The 22,553-nt window shown below is 55.9% G+C and overlaps 1 protein-coding gene across 1 annotated transcript in view; it reads left to right on the plus strand.

Annotated features, from left to right (window-relative positions):
- Nucleotides 1–9,395: 9,395 nt before the first annotated feature.
- Nucleotides 9,396–22,553, plus strand: part of RASSF5 (Ras association domain family member 5) — a 72,501-nt gene continuing 59,343 nt past the window's right edge. Inside the window, exon 1 of the mRNA XM_052654078.1 lies at nucleotides 9,396–9,858. Within this exon, the coding sequence (XP_052510038.1) occupies nucleotides 9,396–9,858 (463 nt within the window). The remainder of the gene's footprint in view (nucleotides 9,859–22,553) is intronic.

Genomic DNA, 22,553 nt, shown 5'->3' on the forward strand with positions numbered 1-22,553 from the left:
CATCCCCATCTTCCTTCCTCTTCCGGTGTTTCGTGTTGAGCAAACAGACCTCTCCCATCTCCCATGGCTGCTGAGGGTCACCCGTCGAGGTCTCAGGCGTGACCGCCCGATTTCCTGTTCCCTCCAGTTAGACTGAGCCTAAAGCTGAGGAACGGGTCTGGGGCATCACCAGATTTGGGGGTTCGCAGCCAGCGGCATCTACAGTAGCTGTGCCAGTTAGCACAGGCCCGTGAGGCCAGAGCCCCGAGGAAGTCAAGGCCTGCAGCTTTCAGAAATGAAATAAACAGGAGCCTTTTCTGGGTGGCTGTCACTAGGCTGTTTCGGGAGGCAAGGGGGGCTCTAGGCTGGGTGTGCTCGGGGATCAGGGAGGGCTCTAGGCTGCGTGTGCCCAGGGATCTGTGAGAAGGACTAGGAGACGGAGGCAGGACAGCTCACTGCCTTTCCCTGAATGGGAGCCTGGTTTCAGGGAGGCGCCCAGGGAGGCTGGCCTCCTGCTGGGGTCTCTCTTTCCCGCTCCCTGTCACTTGAGGAGCTGTGTAAGGGCCTCGAACTGGCAGGGAGGGTCTGTTAGGTTTTTTTAACCTCCAAACCTCCATCCAAGTGCCTATTCCGTTCCACGCACCCCCTACCACTGTTCAGCTGGCCCTGAATATTGGTTGAGAGCAGTCCTGTGGGCCGTTTTGCACATCCCCTCTTTTTGCCCAGAAGCTGGATGGTGCCAGGGTGTGGCATTCAGACGTGTGCATGTCTGGTCTTTCCCTTGCAGGGTACCTCCCTTTCCCTTCACCAGAGCCGACTACCCAGCTGGCCTAGGGGTGGGGAAGGGTGTGCAATAAAGTGGCTCCAGCAGGGGCGGGAAACAGTGAGGAGCCCTACTTGGCGCTTTGAAGCATGAAAACCCAGGAATCCTTCCTGCCTGTCTTTTGGGAGCTTCTGCGTCCTCGCGGCTGTCCGCCTGACAGCCCCCCAGGGCGGCGTTGAAGAAGGCTGGGTCCTGGAGTCCGACGTTGTCTGGGCTGGTCCTCCATGGGAAGACCAGCGCCCTGTAAAGACCCGGGGGAGGGCTGCTGGGTGTGCTTGCCTCAGGCTTCCTGGGTGCCATCTGGGCCTCGGGCCCTGGGTCACTCAGGCCGGGCGGGCTCAGGTCCTCGGTTGCCAGGAGCCAGTCGTTGCTCCGACGGCCCTGGGCACCAGACCCCCTCCGGTCCGCCCCGCCCACGGGAAGTGCAGGCCAACACTCCTGGCTCCTCAGCGGCCCTGCCAGGTATGCCCCATGGCAGATTTTCCCTGGCAGCTGCGGCTGCTTCTAAGACCCTGTATGCTGGGTGGAGCCACGGGATCCCCGAAAGCCAAGTGCAGATTTGGGGGAATGATACTATCCAGGCTCTATGAGCTCATGAGCAAAGGCCAGCAGGGAACCCGCAAGAGCTTCAGTGTGATTCTGTGCTGCAGAGCCCCCGACATGGGTGCCCCCAGCCCAGCAGGGCTCCTGCTGCCCTCTCCGCAGGGAGCACGGAACTGGACCCAGGCCCATGACCTTGACCAGTTCCTCCAGAACCTGGTAAGACCCCCCGCACCAGGTGTCTGATGACCTCTTCTCTCTGGTGATTCCTAACGTGACACTTCAAATGCAGTGCCCATTCAGCTGCTGAGACGTCAACCGGGCACCTGCTGGGTGCCAGGCCCTGGGAGGGGAGCCAGAGCTACGTGGCGACTCGGGTGCTGTGCCCGCCCTTGGGGAGCTCACCCCGATGAAGAAGGGCCCTTCAGCACCACAGGAGCGGGCAGAGACAGGAAGGCACAGCTCGGGGGGGCGGGGGGGCGGCCTGCGTCACCACCGCCAGAGGGCAGGGGTCAGGGAAGGACTCGGGGAGCAGGCAGCTCCAGAGTGGGGTCTTGGCAGGTGATCAGGGTTGCCCGGCAGAGAAGGCATGGGAGGCATCCCTGGCAGGGGGACCAACACCCGCCTCGGCGGGGGAGGAACGGCAGGTATGTGGGTCGCTGCAGAGCAGGCTGAAGCAGGAAGTGGGCGTTGAGCACCGGGCGGGGAGCCAGACCCAGAAGCTGCCTCTCCGCCACCCACTCGAAGGAATGCGGGCTTCACTTGGGGAGCTGCAGAAACAGGTTTTTTTAGGTCAAGCCCAACTGGTGTTTTAAAGACACCTGTGCCTGTGTGGAGCGTGGACTGAAACTCCATGCCTACGATCCTCGTTTGTAAGATGGGGACAGTATCTTTCAAAGCTGTGGGTAGGGACAGATTCTGTGATTCCACAAGGAGTCTGAAACACTCCCTGGGGTCTCTGCACACCCTCCCAGCCCCACCTCCCGTCGCTGAGGCCACCACACAGGCTGGGTGGGAAAACTGGAGCCCTTGTTGCTTATCAGCCCACTGGTGGCTCAGGTCCCTCGCAAACCTTGGGGAAGAGGCCCCACAGCATTCGGATCAATGGTGAACATGCCATTAAAACAGGCCGCTCGGTTCAAGGGGCACCTGGAAGGAAGCAGCGGAGGTGGGCCGGGGCCCTGGTGCCTCCTTCTGAGCCCTGGGGCCTCAGGGTGATAGTTTTTGCGACTCTCAGAATCTGTAGTCTCCTCTGTACAGACAGGCATTCTGGTTCAAAACCCAGATTCCGGGACTCTTCCCCACCTCCTGATTCCCATCTGTAAGGGGGTGGCCCTGGAGCCTGCCTTGTGGACGTTTCCCCCATGATTCTCCCACAAGCTCTAAAGTTCAAGGACACCAAGGCAGTTTGCAGCCTCCAGTAGAGGCTGTATGGATGCCCGGTATGGGCCCGTGGGCAGCGGTGGACACCGGAAACCAGGCGCCAGCCCACAACCTGCTGGCTGAGGCTGGGGAGGCGTCTCAGGGACAGCGGCATGGCCTCCCTCCTCCTGGGCTAGCATGCACTCTCTGAGGCCGCCTCCCTGCGGCAGGGACAGCCCCAGAGGATTCCCACAGCCTGTCATCCCGGGCTCACTCCCACACTGCTTCAGTGATTTTGCAAAGCATGGGATTCCTGGCTGCTTTTTGCTTCATCTCACACATGCACATGCAAAAAAAAACCTCTGTAATCCAGCAACCCCAACGGGAGGTGGTCAGGAATGAGCCAGCGTGACCTGAAGTAGCTTCAGTGTATTCTTGGAAGCTCAGAATCACTGCGGGCACTTGACGCAGTCCCGTCCTTTCCCTGGAGCCTTCATGAGGCTGAGAGAGAAGAGTGGGAGTAAGGGAAGGAGGGAAGGATGGGGAGGAAGGAGAGGTAGAGGGGTGGAGAGGGAGAGACAGAGGGGAGAGGGGGCAGAGATGAGAGGAGCCGGGGAGGCCCAGAGGAGGGACAGGCGTGTGTGTGCGTGCACACGTGCACATGCCTCCAGTGGGAAGTGGCCCAGGCCCTCTGCCCCTCTGTCTGCCCCTGCCCTGGCCACCGCTGCCGGCCACGGCGATGGCTTGGTCCTGGAACGTCCGTGGCTGTGTCTCGGCGCCCCGCTCTGGCTGAGGGCCACAGCTGCTGACAAACGGGCCTGGAATATCTGAGTTTTTCCAACATGAGAGAAGAAACTTCCACACGGAAACCAGCCTTATCGTGAGCCTGGCAGAGTGGCTGGGGACAGGAGAGTCCTGTAACTCAGGCACAGATGGAGGAGGCGCCCCCACACTGCTGGAAAGCCAGCCCCACCGCCTCGCATCTTACACAGTGGCGCGGCCCCAGGAGCCCTCGTGTTCCTGCTCACGCTGCCAGCCCGGTTTGCCCCTCTGGCCACCAGGCAGGGTGAAGGACCTAGAGGATCCCCCAGGAGCACTGGTGTTACACACAAAGCCCAAGCCCTTGAGAAGGGCGAGGTTCCCCCAAGCCCCCACCCCTGGCCAGTTACTAGCACAAGAAGGCAGAGAATCCACCCTGGTGACCAGCAACTTTCTCCCGGCTCCCACAGGTCCTGGGGGGCCTTCTAGTCTCCCTAGAGCAGACAGTTCCTTCATCTCTCCCTCCCTGGGTGCAGGGGCCATGGCTTGAAGGGATACTAAGAAATAAATTCCGTATTAGGTACAGGTTGGGAGCCTACAGCCAAGTTCATTTCGCTAAACGTTTAACGAGCACCTCCTATTTGCCCTGCACAGTGGCAGAAAGACTGACAAGTGAGGGAGGCAAGAATGTGCAAACCTAATTGTGAGTCATGTCAGGATGACGTGGATGCAGGAGAGACAATGAATTCGGGCTGGGGGACTCTGGGAAGACCCTAGGGAGGGCCTGCTATCCAGACTAGACTTGGAAAGTGGAACAAGATTGCAACAGAGAGAGGAAAACGGGGAAAGATTTTCTTCAAACAGCACCTACAAAGTGAGATCAGAGGTTTTAAACGCTGCCGTTTGTACCACACCAGCTGGGCAGTGCCAAGGCAAAATCAGAGATCTCAGTCCAACCTGTGACACCTTTGGGGGCCAGTCACACGCCTTCTCCGACCCTCAGTTCTCTCATCTGTAAAGTAGGCATGCCAGCCACTTCACAGAGTTGCTGTGAAGATGAGGTCATTCAAGCCAAGGGTGCTTGCCATATATCAGGTATTCGATGCATGTTTCTGGAGTAAATATGTATAACACACTGCACTTTACAAAGGACCGCCACAAACACTCTAATTCCCCAACAATGTGTTGTCATGGTGCCTGCTCACAGTCTAGCAATGAAAGGTGCTCCCCACTCTCTGAGGAGGCTGAGCTCTGCATGCAGAAGCTGCCGGGAGGGGAAGGAAGCTGTGAGGAAGAGGCATTCTCCAGCAGTTTCTCAAGGTAAGAGCGCTTTTCCTCAGACGTCTACCGAGCAGCTCACACAGTCCCAACTGCCCGCTGCCTTGGTCTCATTTTCAGAGTGTGGTCTCTGAGTCATGTTCATCAAACTCACATAAGATACAAGCCAATGTCCAGACTTAGGGAACTGATCTCTGCAGGGAGGGGCTGGAATCCACATTTGGAAGAAACCCATGCTTATAAAGTCTGGGAAGGTTGGGGGGCTGCTATGCCTGCCGCTCCTTCAGCTTGGACCTTCCTTGCTCAGGTAGACAACGGGCTGGCTCCACTCGGGGCTGTGTTTAAACATCTGCCCCTCAGAGAGGTGCTTCTTGCCTCCAGTCCAATCCAACAGCCCCTGCTGCTCTCTGTCCCCCACCAAGTGTGCATGACCTGAGGCTCTGTTACACTCAGGTTGACATGTCTAGTAGCTGACTCTCCGCCTAAACTTCTATTAGCTTCAGGAACATGGCCATTTCACTGTCGCACCTTTGATGCCTAAAATAGCACCTGAGATGCAGTGGATGTTAGGTGATCCCTTGTTAAACGAGTAACTGCTCTGTGCTCTTAAGGACGGCAGGGAGGGGTCATTTGTGCTGTTGATCAAGTACTTCCAGCTCTTGCCATCCTGAGCACAAGAAAGGAACGCACCTCCTGCCCTCCTTGTGGAGGGTGGGCTTTAGAACTAATTCTAGCCGACGAGGAGCGAGCAGAAGTAGCTGGAGCTTTTGCGTGCTGCGATCGGAGCCTCGGGGATCTCTGCGTCCCTCTGGTTTGCTGCTGGGCAACATGCTACGTGGCGCCTCCATCAGCCTGGATCCCTGACTCTGAGGAACGGTCTCCCCACCAACAGGCACGGGGGCATGTGGCGTGAGTGAGAAAGCAGTCTCTGGGTGCAAGGCACTGGGATGTGGGGGTTGTTTACTGCAGCGTAGCCTGACCTGTCCTGACAGGTCCAGTGACCCCAAGCAGACGGTTGTACCGGCATAATCACTGGGAGGTCCCTAAGTCCCTTTGGGGGTTTCAGGCGACTTCAAATGCCTCCAAGCCAGACAAACCCAGAAACTTCCCCTGCAGAAAGTCAGGCCACATTCTCTCCTCCTCTTTTCCTTCCTACTTGGAAGCTCCCTGGTGGGTGGGGGCGTGGAGTGGGATGGGGTGGGGGTGTTAGGAGATAGCCTTGAAACAACTCACCCACTGGGGGAACCAAGAGACCACCTCTGAAGTGACCTCACACACTCAAACTCACTGTCAGCATCCTTCCCTGTGGTCAAAAGGAAAAGCAGCACACCCACTCTTCTGGGAGTGAGTCACAAGCAGAAAAAAGTCAGCGGCTCTGAGCCAAGAGGATCTGCTAACGAGGGGAGAAAACTCCCAGTGGAGGTGTCTCAGCAGATGCTGTGGTCTCGCCCTTGGGGCCAGCATGAGCAAAGACCAACCCGAGCAGTGCCGAAGTTCAACATCAGACAGTACCCCAGGTCCTGACCCTACCATGAGCCTGGACTTTATTTAGTATTACCCTGATGAAGGAAAATGGGCTGTGTGTGTGCGTGCGCGTGTATGTGTGTGTGTGAGATGGGAGAGGGTGCTCTTCTGGGGAAGAAGGAGACTGGGCTGGGAAAGATGACATCAGAAGAGGCAAGTTCCCGGCAGAGAGCCTCCTGCTGGGGTTCGGGAGAGGCAGCAGCCTCGCTTGACCTCAGTCTCTAACTCAGGGAGATGAACTGGGAGATAAGCTTGATACATTTTTCAGGTTGGTCACATGGAATTACGTTATCTCCACTTTTTCTCCCTTCTGTCCCGGAAGCCACACGCAGGGCTCTGGCCCTGCTGGAACGCTTTCTCCAGAGCTGGGGCACGACAGCTAAACCGGAGCACTTTTCTGCCCAGCTCAGGAACCTGGGCAAAGGGGTTTATGCCTGATTATTCCAGACAGTCCTCAGCTTCCCAGGGCCAGAGGAGACACTCATCCTGTGAGCCTCTCCATCCCAGGAATCTGGGCTGGGCTGCCCAAACTCATGCTGAGGGGAGGGGGATGAAGGACAGAAATGGCCATTGGTGGTAATTTCACAAACGGCATTTTAAAACTGGCTCCTCGGTGACGCACTCTGCCAGGTCCCTTCTCCTTGCCACATCAGACTATCACCAGAGCTCGAGCTTGGCCCACACCCTGGGCCTCTCCCAGCCCTCTGCTCTCCCAAGGTTGGAGGAAGAGATCTTCAAACAAGTCTCAAGCCTGTGGCCAGAGGTGGATAATACAGGCTGGATTCAAGCAAACATATGCAACACAGGCTTCTGCAACGGCCTCTCGAGAACTGCTTGCAGAAGAAGTGGGAGAGATGAGGGAAAAAAGACCACAAAGGCAAATAGGTCTTTTCTGGGTCAACATCTGCAACAAAACATTGCAGAATTATCCCCCACTGTGTTTTTCTCAGCCGTGTCCCACTGACCTTCACCTGCTCTGCGGGGCAAAGAACAGAGAATCCTATTTTCTTCTTGCCACCTTCGATCTAAAGTAATAGACCAGCAGCGTCAACACTGCCTGGGAACTTGTTTAAAATGCAAAATCTCAAACTGTTACATAAAGGATGGGCAAGCAACAAGGGAACTACGGTCAATGGCTACTGCGCAGCATAGGGAACTACGGTCAGTGTCCTGTAATAAACCATAATGGGAAAGAAAAATATACAAAATCCCAAAGCCCAGGCCCAGACAAACTGACTCAGAAACTCAGGGGGTGGAGCTTGGTAATCTGTAATTCAACAAGCCCTCCAGGTGACGGTGATGTATGGCAGCATTTGAAAACCACTGATGTAGAGAAAGCAAGGTTCAGACAGGGGAGAGGAGAGGGGCAGGAGGGGAGCAGAGTGGGGTGGCTGTGGCTCACAGGCCCCCATCTCACACCTTCTGCTTCACAGCTCTGTGCTCTTGGCCACATTCTTGCCACGCACTCAGAAACGGCCTCATGAGGTGAGAACCTTTGGTTGAGACCCAGGGATCAAAGGATCCATGGTTGCCCCCACCATGAGGGAGAAGCCGTGGGCCAAAGCAAGCTGGGCATTCCCTGGCCTCTCGACTGTTGAAATTTTAGGAATCACCTAAAAACGAACCTCCAAGGGGAAATCCAAAAGCAAAAGTGAGGATTCCCCTAGAAGACACTAGGGGGAGACCCATCTCTGGCCTGGGAAGGGGAGGGAGCAACTCAGGTCTAGAAGAATTCAGACCATGTGTTTCTCAAGTTGATTCGCTGGTGACCTCTACTAAATCAACCAAATTGAACCGCACCTTTCGAGAGGACAGACAGTGACTACTGAGTCAGAGTGATGGAACCAGAGAGGAGGAGGAAAGCGTTACGTGTCTGCTCACTCCCGGTCCAGTTTCCGGCTAAGGAAACTACAGAGGCTAGAGAGGACCCAGGGTCACACAGCAGGTCTGTGACGGGACACAGGTTCGGAGCCCCAGCAAGCCCGGTTCCCCACCCAGGAGAGATGGGCAGGGCCGCTTACCTACTTGGTGCGACACAGGGCTAAAAGACAACGCTAGCCTTTTGTTCAAAAACTGTTAAGGCTTTCAAGGCGAGGACAGCAGCGCATTAAAATAGAGGAGGGGAAGGTTGTGAAGCCTGTCCTCGGACTGATAGAAAGGAATCCCTCTCTGAGTCCCACAGGCGGGCTGTCCACACCAGGTGCAAAGCAGGGCTTCTGCGGGCGGGGGTGGTGGTGGTATTTCCACAGTAATTACTAGAACATCTATGGGGAGAGGCAGATTTGACTTAGAAAGGAAAGCTCTCCCAACCCACGGGGGCCCGGAGTGTTGGCACGGACCTAGGATCACCAGAACTCCAGTCTTCCGGGAAAGGACTCTCCTACCGGTCAGGGCTGCTGCGAAAGGGGAAATCCAACCAGGGTGAACGCGGCGCGCGGACAGCCCGCTGCCATCAGCATCGGAAGCGTCCCCCGCCGTCACGGGGCTCGGAGCCGCCGTGGGCCCGCGAGCCGGAGCCGGGCATCCCCTGCGTGCGCCCGGCTCGGGGCGCGCGGGGGCGGCGGACTGCGGCGAGCGCCGGAGGGGAAGGGCCGGGGGGACGCGTCCCTCCGGTCGGCGTGAAAACTGGGAGGCCAGCGGGCCGACTCTGAGCCGGTGGACGTCTCGCTGGACCCCCATGCTCCGTTTCTGAGCCCGTCCCTCCGGCCCGCTCCCTCCTCGGGGCGGGTTGGAGTGTGGATTGGGGGCGTGGGAACCTGGGGTTGGCGGGTGAAAATCTGGGGTTGGGGTGAAGGATGGGAGAGGAGAGGAGGTAGGGCTGAAGGCAGGAGGCTCCCACAGAATGCCTCTTCCGAGTTGTCCTGTAAAGAAGCTTTCCACGTGCAACCCCTCAGCTGCCCCGGCTACCTGAAGACACCCCGGAATCCACACTCGCCCAGGCGTCCCCCACTGCCGCCCCTGCCCCTCGGGCGGTCGGCGGTCCCCTTGGGTCGTCCTTCCTGCCTCTCCGAGGTCTCCCCGCCCCCGCCCCGCCCCGCAGGCTGCGGTCCCTTTAAAGGCGCGCCGGTCTGGGGCCGCCCCGCTCGCGAGGCGGACTCGGGAGGAGCGCCAGCGCGGAGAGCCGCCCGGCATGGCCATGGCGTCCCCGGCCATCGGGCAGCGCCCGTACCGGCTGCTCTTGGAGCCAGAACCGCCGCGCTATCTGCAGAGCCTGAGCGGCCCCGAACTGCCGCCGCCGCCGCCGCCCCCGGGCCACTCCTCGCGCCGCTGCGCCCCCGCGCCCCTCTCCACTGCGCCAGGGGCGCACGAGAGACGCAGTGCCCGGAGGGCCGCCCGGGGGGACCCGGAGCCCCAGCCCCGGGCCTCCCGACCCGCTCGCCCTCTCCGGCCTGGTCTGCAGCAGAGACTGCGGCGGCGGCCTGGCGCGCCCCGGCCCCGCGACGTGCGCAGCATCTTCGAGCAGCCGCAGGATCCCCGCGTCCCGGCGGAGCGAGGCGAGGGCCACTGCTTCGCGGAACTGGCGCTGCGGGGCGGCCGCGGCTGGTGCGACCTGTGCGGGCGAGAGGTGTGGCGGCGGGCGCTGCGCTGCGCTAGTAAGTGTGAGGGTCGGGGCGGGGCGGGGCTGGGGGGCGCGGGAAGACCGCAGTCCGCCCGCGAGAGGCAGCGAGCGAGCGGGCTGGGGCGAGCCGAGAGGGGGCGCTGCCCGCTCCGGCTCCAGGGGAGACCAGGGGTTTCACCGAGGGAGGTAGCCCCTGGACACACTCTGCTCCCTAGTGCCCTTAGGTATGCTTATGCGGTATTTAACAAACACCTCTTCCTCTGACAGGTGCGCGCCTTGCCCCTCTCCAGAAACAGCCAGTACACACACAGACACACACACACACACAGAGAGACATACACACACACAGAGAGACACACACACACACAGAGACACACACACAGAGGCTGGGGTTGATGCCTGATGCTACCAGATCATTCCCTTGTCTCCAGGGCCCTCTCTTGCTTTTCTGTAGCTTCTTGAGAGTGGGTTGTGAGGCTACTCTTGAGATGACCGGTTGGCCCCTGCTTATTAGGATAATGGCAGATAACTTTGTCTGCCTGCCTGCGGTACACCCTTCCTCCAGGGTGACCTGTGGGGACAGGGAAGAGACCTGGTTGGGCTTTGGATGGACAGAGGCCATGAGGCTTGAGAAGAGGGTGAAGTGACCCTGGATCCACGCCCTCTCCGGCCTTCCACCTCTGGCCCCTCGGACCTTTGCCCTCTGCTCTGATGTTTGGCTGGGCCCTGCTTCCTCCCCTTCCTCCTACTGGCTGCCGCACCAGGCATCAGGCTCAAGAATTACCCAACTGCCTGCCCTGTCTCACTGTCCCCAGAGCTCTCAGGTCCCTCCAGCCTCCTCCTCTGAGCCAGAATCTTCTCAAAGCCTGACTATAAAACACTGGACATCCACTGTATAGATTTTCTGAGCACATTTGCGGTCTTCTTGGGGGTTTGTTATTTTTCTCCTCCAGCAGTTAGGTGTGCATATTTCTTCAGTGATGTTTCTTTTCTTCTTTTCCTATTAGTTTTATCTAGAAAAATAGATTTTCCTGTTAGACTTATCTAGAAATATAGGTTTTTTTCCTATTAGATTTCTCTAGAAAAATAGATTTCTTCTTTTCCTGCTCCCCACCCCATGTTTGCTGTCATATTTGACGATACCCACCCCCATGTTCATATGTGTTTGTATAGGTATTTTAAATATCTGAAGCACAAAGTGCAGACAATGGTACAGCGTCTAGAAAGCCTCTCTGGAAATGGCTTGGGGTTGCATCTTCCAGCCAAGCCTCTTCCCTCATGACAGCAGCTCCCATCTCCCATCCAGCTGCAGCACTGTGCAGCAGCAGCTATTACACCCTCATCAGGAAAGCCTGACCTGGCCTCTCTGCAGTCCCCAGCCAAGGCTGCCCAGTGTGCTTCCCACTGCAGCTGGTTTCAGGGAAGCAGAGCTCAGACTCGAAGCCAGGATCGAGTGGAAGAGGAGTGTGGGAGGTGGGGGTGGGTTCTGCTCCCTCCACCATCAGAACTCAGTTCAGGTGCTAATTAATAAGGAAAGGGGGATAGATACAGAAATGTGTGATGTGGGCGGAGGGCTGCTGTCACTTGGTAAATCGCCCTGACCTTCAGTAGAATCACATGCAACTTTCCCACAGATGTGTTTGCAGCTTTTGCCCTCTCAAGGGCCCTGGGGTACTTGACTGCCTCCCAACAGTAACATAGAGAGGCAGTATCCTCTTTGTAATGGGTTTTAATGTGCTGGAATCCCAGGAGAGCTGCTTCATTGGAATTCTAGTTTGTATTAGGACACTGAGGACTTCCAGTTAGTCCAGTGGTTAGGAATCAGTGCTTCCGCTGCGGGGTTCGATCCCTCATCGGGAAACAATATATTGCAAGCCGTGCAGCATGGCAAAAACCGAGAAAAGTTTAAAAGTAAGAGTGGAAAAGACACTGGAGGACTGTATCAATTGTTGAACATTTGGCATATAGTTTTACGACTTGCAGGGCTGTTATTGGTAATGGTGTCTGTGTGTTTATTTGTGTATATGCGTGATACTCCATGATTAAATGAATTTATGCAGGGCTTCCCTGGTGGCTCAGCTGGTAAAGAACCCGCCTGCAATGCAGTAGATCTGGGTTCGATCTCTGGGTTGGAAAGATCCCCTGGAGAAGGGAAAGGCTACCCATTCCAGTATTCTGGCCTGGAGAATTCCATGGGGTCTCAAAGAGTCGGACACAACTGAGTGACTCTCACCTTCATACTGTCACATTAGACAGTTTCTTGTGAAAGGAAGCACCAGGTGAATAGTGATTTCTGCGTGACTTGGTACCCCTCAGCTAGGTGGGTTAGTATCAACCAGGGATGTCTGAACACCAGAAAGGGAGCAGAGTTGGAATCAAGGGGCTACAGCGAGGAGCCTCTGTTTGTCATTATTAATATTAGCAGTTGAGAAATGTTCTGATGGCTGGCAGGTAGAGACACAGCAGGCCAAACTCACCAATCATCTTTCTTTCAACTGAAGTTCTAATTCCATGGTGGGGTGGGTTTGTTTTATCTTTGTTTTAAAAAGCAAGGGTCAGAAACATGACTTGTGAAGGGCAGTACTCTGCAGTGCCTAAGAGAGCAGCCTGGAACCAGAAGACCTAGGTTTGAATCCTCATTCTGCCGATTAGTCTCTGTGTGACCCTGAGTACCTCTGTGTTCCACTTCTGTGTTTTAAAAAATGGAGATGATAGCATTACCTTCTCAATTGTGTTCATGTGAGAATTAATGAATTGACATATGGAAAGGGCTTAGAACAGTGCCTGGTAGAAAGCAATGTAAATGTTTAGGGCACTATAAATGTCATTATCATCCCCTCCCATCCAGCAGCTGTAACAATTTGCCTGGGCTCCCGACACTTCTTAGGATCACCTTTCCGAACAGTGGGAGCAGTTTTACAACTCTGCTTGGTTGCTGAGCGGATGCGGGAAGAGGGTGTCCCGCACAGCCCAGGCGGGGCAGTGCCGCTCCTTCCTGCTGTGGGCATCCTCACAGCGTGTTGGTGGCCTCGAGGTCATCGGGACCCTAGCATCTTGTATTTGTACCACTTGTCCCCAGCACAGAGCACAGTCTCGTGCCTGATAAAGGCAGTCTGTTTTTACTATTAAATCTCCCAACTCTTGGAAATACGCGTAAATGTCTTGTGTAAATGACATCTGTCTCAGCAGGAGGTTGACATTGGGTGGGAGCTATGTTGGCAAAATGGGCTTTTAATAAGGGAAGCTTTTAGAAAACTGTCTTCCCACTGCCTTTTCCGTGAAAATTCCTCTATCTCAAGCTTATCCCTACTTCAAGGACTATAACGGCGCTCTGGTTAATGCTGGATTTGCCAACAGGAGACGTTCAAAGTTGATATTCATTTCTAGGATTAAAGAACTCGTGTTTATTAGATAGAGAAGGAAATCTGGTGGGGACTGGGAGGGGGAGAGAGAGAGATTATATGAAGTCGTGTGTGGCGGGGGTGGCGGGGGGGGTGGAGGGAGAGTGGCCGTGGTAAGAATCCGTTTCCAGCATCCCAAGAGGGAATGGCCAATAGCATACAACCCTTGGAACCCTCACGGCCTGCCCTTTGCCTTTATTCTCAGGGAATGTCCCTATAGGCTGTGGACCCTTTCTTCTACAGAAGGAACACGGAGTTAACTTTTCATCTTGTTTTGGTGGATGCATTAGCCATCTTGGAATAGGAAATGGTCTGGAAAATGGGAAAAGCTAAGTCCAACTCAACACTGAGAGAGGGATACTTGGACATCCTTTGCACATTACTAGTGGAGCGGGTCCTCCCCGGGGGGTGTGTTCAGAGCTGTAAAGCGTTACGTGGTTGGGGTTGTAGGGTGAAGGGGGGCCCTGGAGCTCACCATCCTGACCTCCCCCTCCTGTGGGAGACCTGTATTATGGTGGGAGTGTGACGTGTTTGCCATGGAGCCTGCTGGCATGGGAACAGGGACCTCCTGGGTGAGAGCCCCTTGTCGAGCCTTGCTAGCTCTGTCTCATCACAGCATCAGTGGTCAGGCTTAACCCACCTCTCTGCACAGAGTGGACCCTCCCATGCGGCAGCCACAGAGTCCCACAGACCCAGCCCCTCTCTTGGGTTCTTTGCAGAAGAGGTTACTGGGACACGGACACTGAGTCTCTCTGTAGCAGACCCAGGAACCTGGGGCACTTGGAAAGTGTTTCATTTGTCCAGGACACCTGGTCGCACTGAAGTATGTGGCTTAAAGTATTTTCATTGATTCAGGCCCATGCTTGGCCTTGGAGGTTAGGAAAAGTAAGTCCTGAAATGGACATTTCATTGTTAGAAATAGTGGAATCCCCCACCTCCCTTCCCTCCTCTGCTTCTGGCTCTGATTGGGGTTTTTCCTTGGGGAGAGTCCTGGTGGAGGGCTGGGGGACATGGGAGGACAGAGGAAGGACCTGGACGCCTTGAGAGAGGCCATCTGAGGCGCCCAAGCTGCTGCTGTCTGTCTCTCTCCTCCCTGTTTCCTGTATTTTCACAAGATGAAAGTGAAAGGATTAAATGTGGGTTTAATTTCCCCCCCCTATCCATCAGAGCATAAAATTTTCTGATTATGGAGTAAGAGCGGCTTGAATCCCAGGTACAGTCAAAAATGATTAATGTCACTTGTCTGCCAGCCTAATTAGACTTGGTAATGAACGTGTGTGTTCTCCGGCTGATCCTGCAGAGTTATTGGGGGGAAGTGAATTGACATCTCCCCTCAGCTATGTGGGCTTGATCCGGGATCCTCTCTCCTCTCCCCAAGTTTACCAGTGAATTCAGCCGGCGCCAAGCCTGGCAGATAGGCCTTGCGGGACAGGGGAAAGACAGCTCCCAGCCCTGCCTGGCTGCTGAGGGGATCCTCTAGCCCCAGGAAGCTGGCTGCAGCCCCTGGAGGGGACACAGGGGCTCAGAGAGTGGCTGAGACTCAGGGCAGGCCCGGCACGGCTCTAAGAATGATACGCGCCAGAGGAATTCTTCACGGGTCCACAGCGCCTTTTCTCTGAGGAGCCTACAGCCTTTGCCTGCTGCTTCCACATTCATCCCAGAGCAGATTCCCAAGGTCAGGACGCAGGGAGGCTTCTGATGGGGTCTCGGACGGAGAGAAGGAGGCACCCGTCCATCTGGCAGGAGCAGAGGATTTTAGAGCCTCATGCGGAGCAAACCCGACCTGCCCTGAAGGTGGCCTGCACCAGCTCAGGCTGTCACGCCAGTTCCTGCCTTTGGTCCACACCCAGCATCTGGGGAACCTCTGGCCACTGCTCATGGGGGCATCCCAGCCCCTGCTTCCCCATGGCTCTCCCGCGGGGCCCTCCCGATCCCCACCCCTCAGCCCGCAGTCTCCCGGGGGAAGGATCTGCGTCCTGCTCTGGCCCTGCCTGCTGAGACGCGGTGGAGGCTGCTGAGGAAGCTGGCCTCATCAGAGGCCCTTCCTGGTTGCCGTCCTCCGATGACACGGTGAGTACCCTTGGGCAGGTGTTTGTGGGTGTGCAGAGATGCAGAGGGGGCATCTCTCCCCCTCGCCGGCTTCCATCAGTACCCGCCCCCCCCGCCGCCCCCCGGGGCCTGGTCGCTCTCCTCGGCTGGGTCGGGAAGTGCTGCAGGCAGCTGACGCTGGCAAGGCCGGCCCCGACCCGGGAGATGGCTGTGCCTTTAGTCACTTTCGGTTTTTCTCCAAGAGTTTTGGCAGCTTCTCCATACGTGTTCCGGGCCGGATCTCAGGGTTGGGCGGGGTGCTGGGCTGGCTTTCGGGGGACGAGGTGATGGGGGCAGGCTCAGTCCCCTGCTGGAAGTGGAGTAAAATCGGCGCTGGGGAGGACTCACAGGAGTGCTCCCCCAAGGTCAGAGCCATCTTGACCTGGACCCGGGAGGTGATCCTGGGTGTTCTTGAAGGGCCCCTGCACCCTGCCAATGTGGGCAGAGCCTGGCAGAGTCTGGGAGCCCTCCACTCTGGGGTGTTGGCCGCCGTGGCCGGCAGGTTCATGCAGGGCCTGTTGGAACCTGCCTGTGGCTCCTGGTGCGGAGAGCATTCTTGAGAGATGTACCCACAGGGAAGCTCTGATGCTGGGCTCTCGTTTGCCTTGTTTGGAGAGGAAGAGGGGAGAGCGGCAGGTCTGTCCTGGCACAGCAGCCCCGTGCCCAACCTCCTGGCGGAGAGCGCTCTGTCCTGTGAGCCCTGACTGCTGTGGCGCCCCCTGATGTTCTTCAGGGTTTTCCGGCTCACCCCTGTTCCCCTGGCCTCATCGAGGGTGTCGGCAGGGTGCGGGGGGCACGAGCAGATGTTGCGTCGAGGGTTGGGAAGAGGTGGTGTTGAAAAGTTCCAGCAGTTCCTATGTGTCACTGGGCGGGCGGGCAGGCAGGCAGGCAGCCGGGTATGTCTCTCGCCTGTGACCACAGCGAGGCTGGGTCGTGTTTGCTGTTCAGCGAAGGGCCTGCAGGCCACCTTCTGCTCCCCCTCCCTGCTTCTTGAACAAACATTTCCAGGGCGGAGCAGATCTTACTCAGACGTCTGCAGTGGCTGTTGGCTTAGGGCTGCTAAAACATGAAAACTTGGCTTCTGTGTACCTTTCATAAATCAAACCACAGGTCCGCAAAAGTCAGGTCTGAAAGAAGAGTGATGTTCTTTGCCCATTTTGGTTTTTTTTAATCCTTTTATGTTTTGTTTCTCCCGGATGCCGGATCTGGGAAAGAATCGTCATATTTGCTGAAGATGCAAATTGGTATTCTGTGAGTCTACAAGGATGGAGATATTCACGCGAAAGAAGAAAGTACTGGGAATGGCCAAGGAACTGTGGGAGCAGAGATCACTCTTATCTCAGAGATGCCTTGGCCGGATGGAAAGTGTTTTCTTGCCTGCTGGCTCTGGTGGGCCCTGCAGCGCCCTGGAGAGGCAGGCAGGGCTGGTGGATCGTGGTCATCTCACAGACCAGGAGACCCGGCATCCAGAGAGTCAAGGGCTTCTCTGGTGACCCAGAGGGTTAGCGCCAGGACCCAACACAGGCAGCATTTTGCCCTGTGAGCTAACGTCACTGAACGCGCCAGCTAGTGGACCTTCTTCATTCACCTGCCAACAAATGCTGAAATGTCCATAAAAAGAGATGCAGAAACAGAGAGGGGTGAGCCAAGGGGTGGGTAAGCCCTGTCCAAGCTAGAGGATCAGTCGGGTCCTGGACAGTGGAGAGCTGGCGGCCCTTCAGCCTGTTCTCAGGCTTTGGTTTCTAAATAGATTTTCAGCATGTGTAAATCACGAGCTCCTGAAACAAAAGGTGACGTTTTTCTTCAATCTCCAGATAAAGGGAAGAAGTGTGTGTGTCTCCACCCCCACCCCACTGGTGTTAGGTGTGTGTAGAGGGGTGGGCGTGGAAATGCAGGCTGAAGACTTTTCCTGGAACAGGAAAAGATCCTCCTTGCTGTGACCCAGGGTCAGAGTTCATGACACAGGACCAAAGAGAAATTAGGCTGTGTCTCAGAGGGGACAATGATGGGAAGAAGAGTTGGATGACTGGGACTGGAAAATAAACAGGTTTATATCGTGGGCCTCCTCCCTGTCCCGGGCAATGGTGTGACTGCGCTGGGGACAGCAAAAAGCCCCCCGCCCCCTACCCCAACTCTGACAGTGTGTCTCCAGGTCAGGCTCTTATTTGGGTGTCATCACTTACTTTCCTTGCTGACTTGGAGGAAGCTGTTTTTTCCATCTAAGTTAAATGGAAGCTGGAGGCTTTGTGGTTTCTGTTGAAACAATTATGTCCTTTCTGCAACTGAGGAAAGTATTAAAAATCCAAAGAAAACTCAGAGATGCCTTATTATTCAAATGGAACAAAAGACTCCAGCTGTAACTGGAGCGTTTTTAGAAAAAAGAGTTGAGCACACAGTGTGTAAATGTCTCTTCTAGTATTGAACGTTTTTAAAAGCAGTCTGGAAGGACCTTTTTATAAATAGGGTATATCATGGTGAGAATTTATTGCAACCCAGCACGTAGGATGGTGAAGGATGTTCCTTCAAATTATGCTGGCCTTGGCTGGACTCTTCAGCATGACCCTCTGACCAGAGGGTCAGTGCTTAGATGCTGGGGCAGCAAGAGGTCATTGTGTTCCTCCTAAAATATTCCTACAGTAGAAAATCTATCCAAGTTTTCAAAAGATCAGGAGTAAGGATTCTAGAACCTTCCAAAGCCCTGTCTGGCTTCTCAGCCAGTTCTTTCCTGCTGGCTTCCCCAATGACTTAACCTGTCCACAAGCATCTCTGTGATGAGGAAGAGGGGAAGTGAGATCAGTGCCTCCTCAAGCCCAAGTGGGGCATTCAGGAGGGATTTTCCCCCATGACACATGACTCAGGATTTAAAATTCCCCCAGCATGTGCGTGTCCTCCTCTCTGAGCATGAGAATGGGAATGCCACCCTTGTCTGTCCTTAGCCAGGCGGGAAAGCCTGGGTCCTTGTGAAGATCTCATGTCCCAGTGGGGCCAGGAACCTGGGCTCCGGACCTCGCACGGTGAGCTGGTATCCTCTCAGGACCTGGACTCACTTGTGAGTCTCGTCTATGCAGAGCTGCTGGGTAAACTTGTTGTCTAGTTGCTATTGTGTCTGACTCTTTTGCAACCCCATGGACTATATATAGCCCACCAGGTTCCCCTGTCCATGGAATTCTCCCAGCAGGAATACTGGAGTGGGCAGCTATTCCCTTCTCCAGGGGATCTTCCCAACCCAGGGATCGAACCCAGGTCTCTTGCACTGGCAGGTGGAGTCTTCACCACTGAGGCACCAGGGAAGCTGCTGGGTAAACTAGAGGATCACCATTAGTAGTCCCCCACGAGGAAGCATTAGGGAGAAAGGACCAGTGTCCCAGCCCACGGAAGGGGGCCTTTGGGGACACCTCTGTATTAAATAGATGACTTATAAACTGTGTGTTTCATTGTTCCTAGACCAGGTGCTGAGGGCCTCAGCAGGGAGGGGTGGTCCAGCTGGGTCCTCCTGGCCAGAGCTCCTGTGAGGGGGCAGGTGGTCAGGGGGGCAGTTTGGAAGGCCAGGTGCAGGTAGGTTTGTCCTACCATTTTCTCCTCTCGGTGGCCGGAGGACCTTGCCTCTGGGATATGATGTCACTCAGCGTTCTCTGTGGCCTGGGGAAGAACCACAGCATAAAGGGGCGGAAGCAGGTTGGAGGCTGCACGAGGGCCCACGGGACTGTCCGCTGAACTCGTGAGCGTTCCCTTTCTGGACTCAGCCCGCAGAGGTGTAGAGGCAGCTTCCCTGGTCCTCTGGGGTCGCTCTCCCCCTCCATGTGAAGCGGGTCCCTGCCAGCGGCCGGTGGGTGAGTTCTGGAGCCTCTGGGCAGCGCGGAAGCAGGATCCCTCTCCCTGATCTTCCTAGAAGGTTCTGCCACCGCTAATCGCCCACCTTGCCCAGGTGACACCTGTCTGGGGACATCCCCCCAGGACTCGGGTGCTTCTGCGAGTCACGTTGAGGGGACACCCTGTGGACCCCACGTTAGGGCAAGAGAACAACAGCGCTGCCTGTCCACGTGTGTGTGCGCCCGCTCAGTCGCTCAGTCGTGCCCGAGTCTGCAGCCCGCCAGGCCCCGCTGTCCACGGGATTCTCCAGGCGAGGATACTGGAGTGGGTTGCCGTTTCCTCCTCCAGGGGGCCTTCCCCACCCAGGGGTCGAACCCGAGTCTCTTATGTCTCCTGCGTTGGCAGACAGGTTCTTTACCACTAGCACCGCCTGGGAAGCCCTCTGCCTCTTCACAGGAGACTGTTCTCTTTCTCCCTCCGACTTCTGTCACCTCTTCTCTGCTGGGGTATTTGCTCTCAGATAAGAGGTCTGACCCTCTTGAGGCAACACCGCTTCCTAGGGGCCCTGGCAGCTGAGAGCTCTTCCCCCACATCAGGCTGGGCCTGGGAGGATGTGAATGAGCCAGTCGTCCCTTGGGAACCTGTGCAGCTGGTAAAGCATTATTAATCCGACATCCCCAAAGAGATCCATTAACGAGTTCCTGGGCCGGGCACGCACGTGAGGCAACTGATCACTCCTGTCCTCTGCTGAGACTTTGGAGACGTTGATTTCTCAGACTCCCAGGCGCTCCTGAGAAGCGAGGCCCAGGGCGGGCCCTTTCTGCAGGCTGTTTGGGGGCATGTTTATCTTATCAAGCTAAAAGCCCCAGGAATAGAAAGTTTTCCGCTGGGGGGAGGTGGAGGGGATGGGACCTGAGCTGGGAAGAAGGCATCCGTCCGGCTGGGCTGGTGCTGGCCCAGGGTCCCCAGTGCCCTGGCCTGCCTTCGGAGGAGCAGGGAGGCTGGGCTGATTGCAGCAAAGCCTGGTTCGCACAAGGCCTGGAGTCCTGGGCCAGCGGCTCTCTGCTTCGTCACCCTGTGCCCTACGCCAGGCCTGGAGAGAAGCTAGTGATCCCCCAGCAGCCCAGCGGGATGACGGAGGGCCGGGTGGAGGAGGCGGCCTCTGCCTGCTTCGGAACCGTCACCTCGCGACTCCAGCGCCTCTTCCGCAGGCTCCCCAAGGGCCCCTGGGGGTCCCTAAAGCCCCAGACCCTCCCTGGGCTCCGCCCCAATGCCCGGCTGGCTCGAGGTAGGTCCGGGTCACTCCAGCTGGGGTTGTTCGGGGGTGGGGGGGCCAGGCTAGCGGCCTTCTCTGTGGGGAAGGCCATGAGGGAGCCCCTGGCCACCTGGTAGTTCATGCTGAGCTCAGCACCCCTCCTTGTGCCTCCTGACTCCCCAGGACCAACACTCAGGTGCTGCCGACCTGCCAGGTTTAGGCGGGACTTCAGAAGCCCAGGTTGGCTGTGGGTTTTAGCAGCTTTTCCTTGACTGAGCATGATGGCCAAGCAGTGACCCCAATCCAGCCCCTGAGTGCATGGAATACAGACGGGCATCTTGAGTGACCCCTCTTTCTCATTTCTGGGCATCCTGTGGCTCCCAGGGGCATCACACCTTGCCAAGCTGCTGGGTCGGCCTTCTCAGGCTCCTGGGGCAGTGAAATGACATAGCCAAGCCTTCTCACCTGCACGGTTAGTGGGGGTGCCTGTCAGGAGCTGGAGGCTGCCGGGCAGAACACGGCTGGACAGGAGCCCAGCCCTGCCGTGACTAGGCTGCCGCCTCCTCCCACAGCACGAACTGGGGTGAGCACAGTCCTCGCTGGGGAAGGGTAACGGGACGGAGTGGGTGAGTGGAAGATGAGGAGGAGAGACTAGCAATCCAAAGTTTCCCGGGATTGGAGGTCATCAACTCCTTTTTTTTTTTTCAAACAAAGGCGGCAAGGGGAGGAACAAGCTGGTGGCCGGTCCAGGACTGGGACTGGGCTTCTGCCTTCCAGTCCAGCCTTCTCCCTGCTGAAACAGACTAGTTAACTCTATCTTGCATTTCTGCACCACTCTTCTGTTAAAAATCCAAAGGATTTGTGTTTATCTGGGTTTTTCATTTATTTCTTTTAAATATCATTTATTCCATCCTCTGTAGACCTCTATATGGTGAGGGTGGGAAAGCGGTGATTCTGTTTCACAGATGAGAGGACTCACAGAAGGCAGTCCCCTGGCTGAGGGTCAGAGCCGTGCGGTCAGGCCAGAAACCCCTCCCTGACGGGCTCTGCTCATCTTCCTGGCCTCTAGCGGCCTCTCTTTGCTGGCTGGCTCTTTGGTACCATAAGCTTTCCCCTTTGTCTCCGTGCTGTGCTCTCATGCATTCAGGCCCAGGTAGGCATCTGGGTGGGTGATAACACCGAGCCTTAGGGACAGAACTAAACTGAAAGATCATCTCTGAGCCCAATTTGTGAAAGCGTTTAGAAGATCGTATGATCTTAACTCTGGAAAATCTGATTTTCCTGATTACAGTTTTACTCTTAAAAAGTGAGAATTTTAATTCCCTAGATCTTAATCCCTATTTGGAGCCTAAATAATCTATCCTCATCAATAGCCTAACACACACTGTGACCCTCATAGAGAGGACGGCTGAAGACCGAGTTCCTCAATTTAAATGTTCAGTCTTGTCTTCCCATCCACCCTCTTCCCTCCACCCGCCCTTAAGAATCACTCAACAGAGCATTTCCTTGCTCCTTTGCTCTTCGGCCCGAAGAGTTATAGATTTAATGGAATCAATCAGGCCTGGAGTGGCAAGCATTGAGGTCAGGGCAGACACAGCCCTGCAGCTACGGCTCGTTCGACTTATGTCAGCATTTGGTTAGATTGACTGGAAGAGGAGGGGCGAGCAGGATGCGCAGGGACGGCAGGGTGGTGGGCTGTGCGGGGCGGACTGCAGCTCCGTGAGCGACCTGCAACGTAGCATTTAAGGGAAGGGGCTTGGAGCCAGGCCAGCTTTGTTTTAACCTCATTGAAGTACAGCTGATTTATAATGTTGTGTTTAATTTCTGCTGTACAGCAAAGTGACTCAATTACACACACACACACACACACACACACACACACACACATATATACATGTTATTTTCTGTGACGGTTTATCACAGGATAGTGAGCATACTTCCCTGTGCTATACAATAGGACCTGTTAGTTATCCATCCAGTGCACAACAGTTTGCACCTGCTTACCCCAAACTCTCATCCGTCCTTCCCTCCCACAGCGTTCCTCCCCCTTGGGAACAAGTCTGTTCTCTATTGGTATGTCTGTTTCCGTTTCACAGGTATATTAGTTTGTGTCATGTTTTAGATTCCACGTATAAATGATATCATATGGTATCTGTCTTTTTCTGACTTACTTTG

Source organism: Budorcas taxicolor, chromosome 16, assembly GCF_023091745.1.
Source record: "Budorcas taxicolor isolate Tak-1 chromosome 16, Takin1.1, whole genome shotgun sequence".
In the NCBI taxonomy this organism is placed as follows: domain Eukaryota; kingdom Metazoa; phylum Chordata; class Mammalia; order Artiodactyla; family Bovidae; genus Budorcas; species Budorcas taxicolor.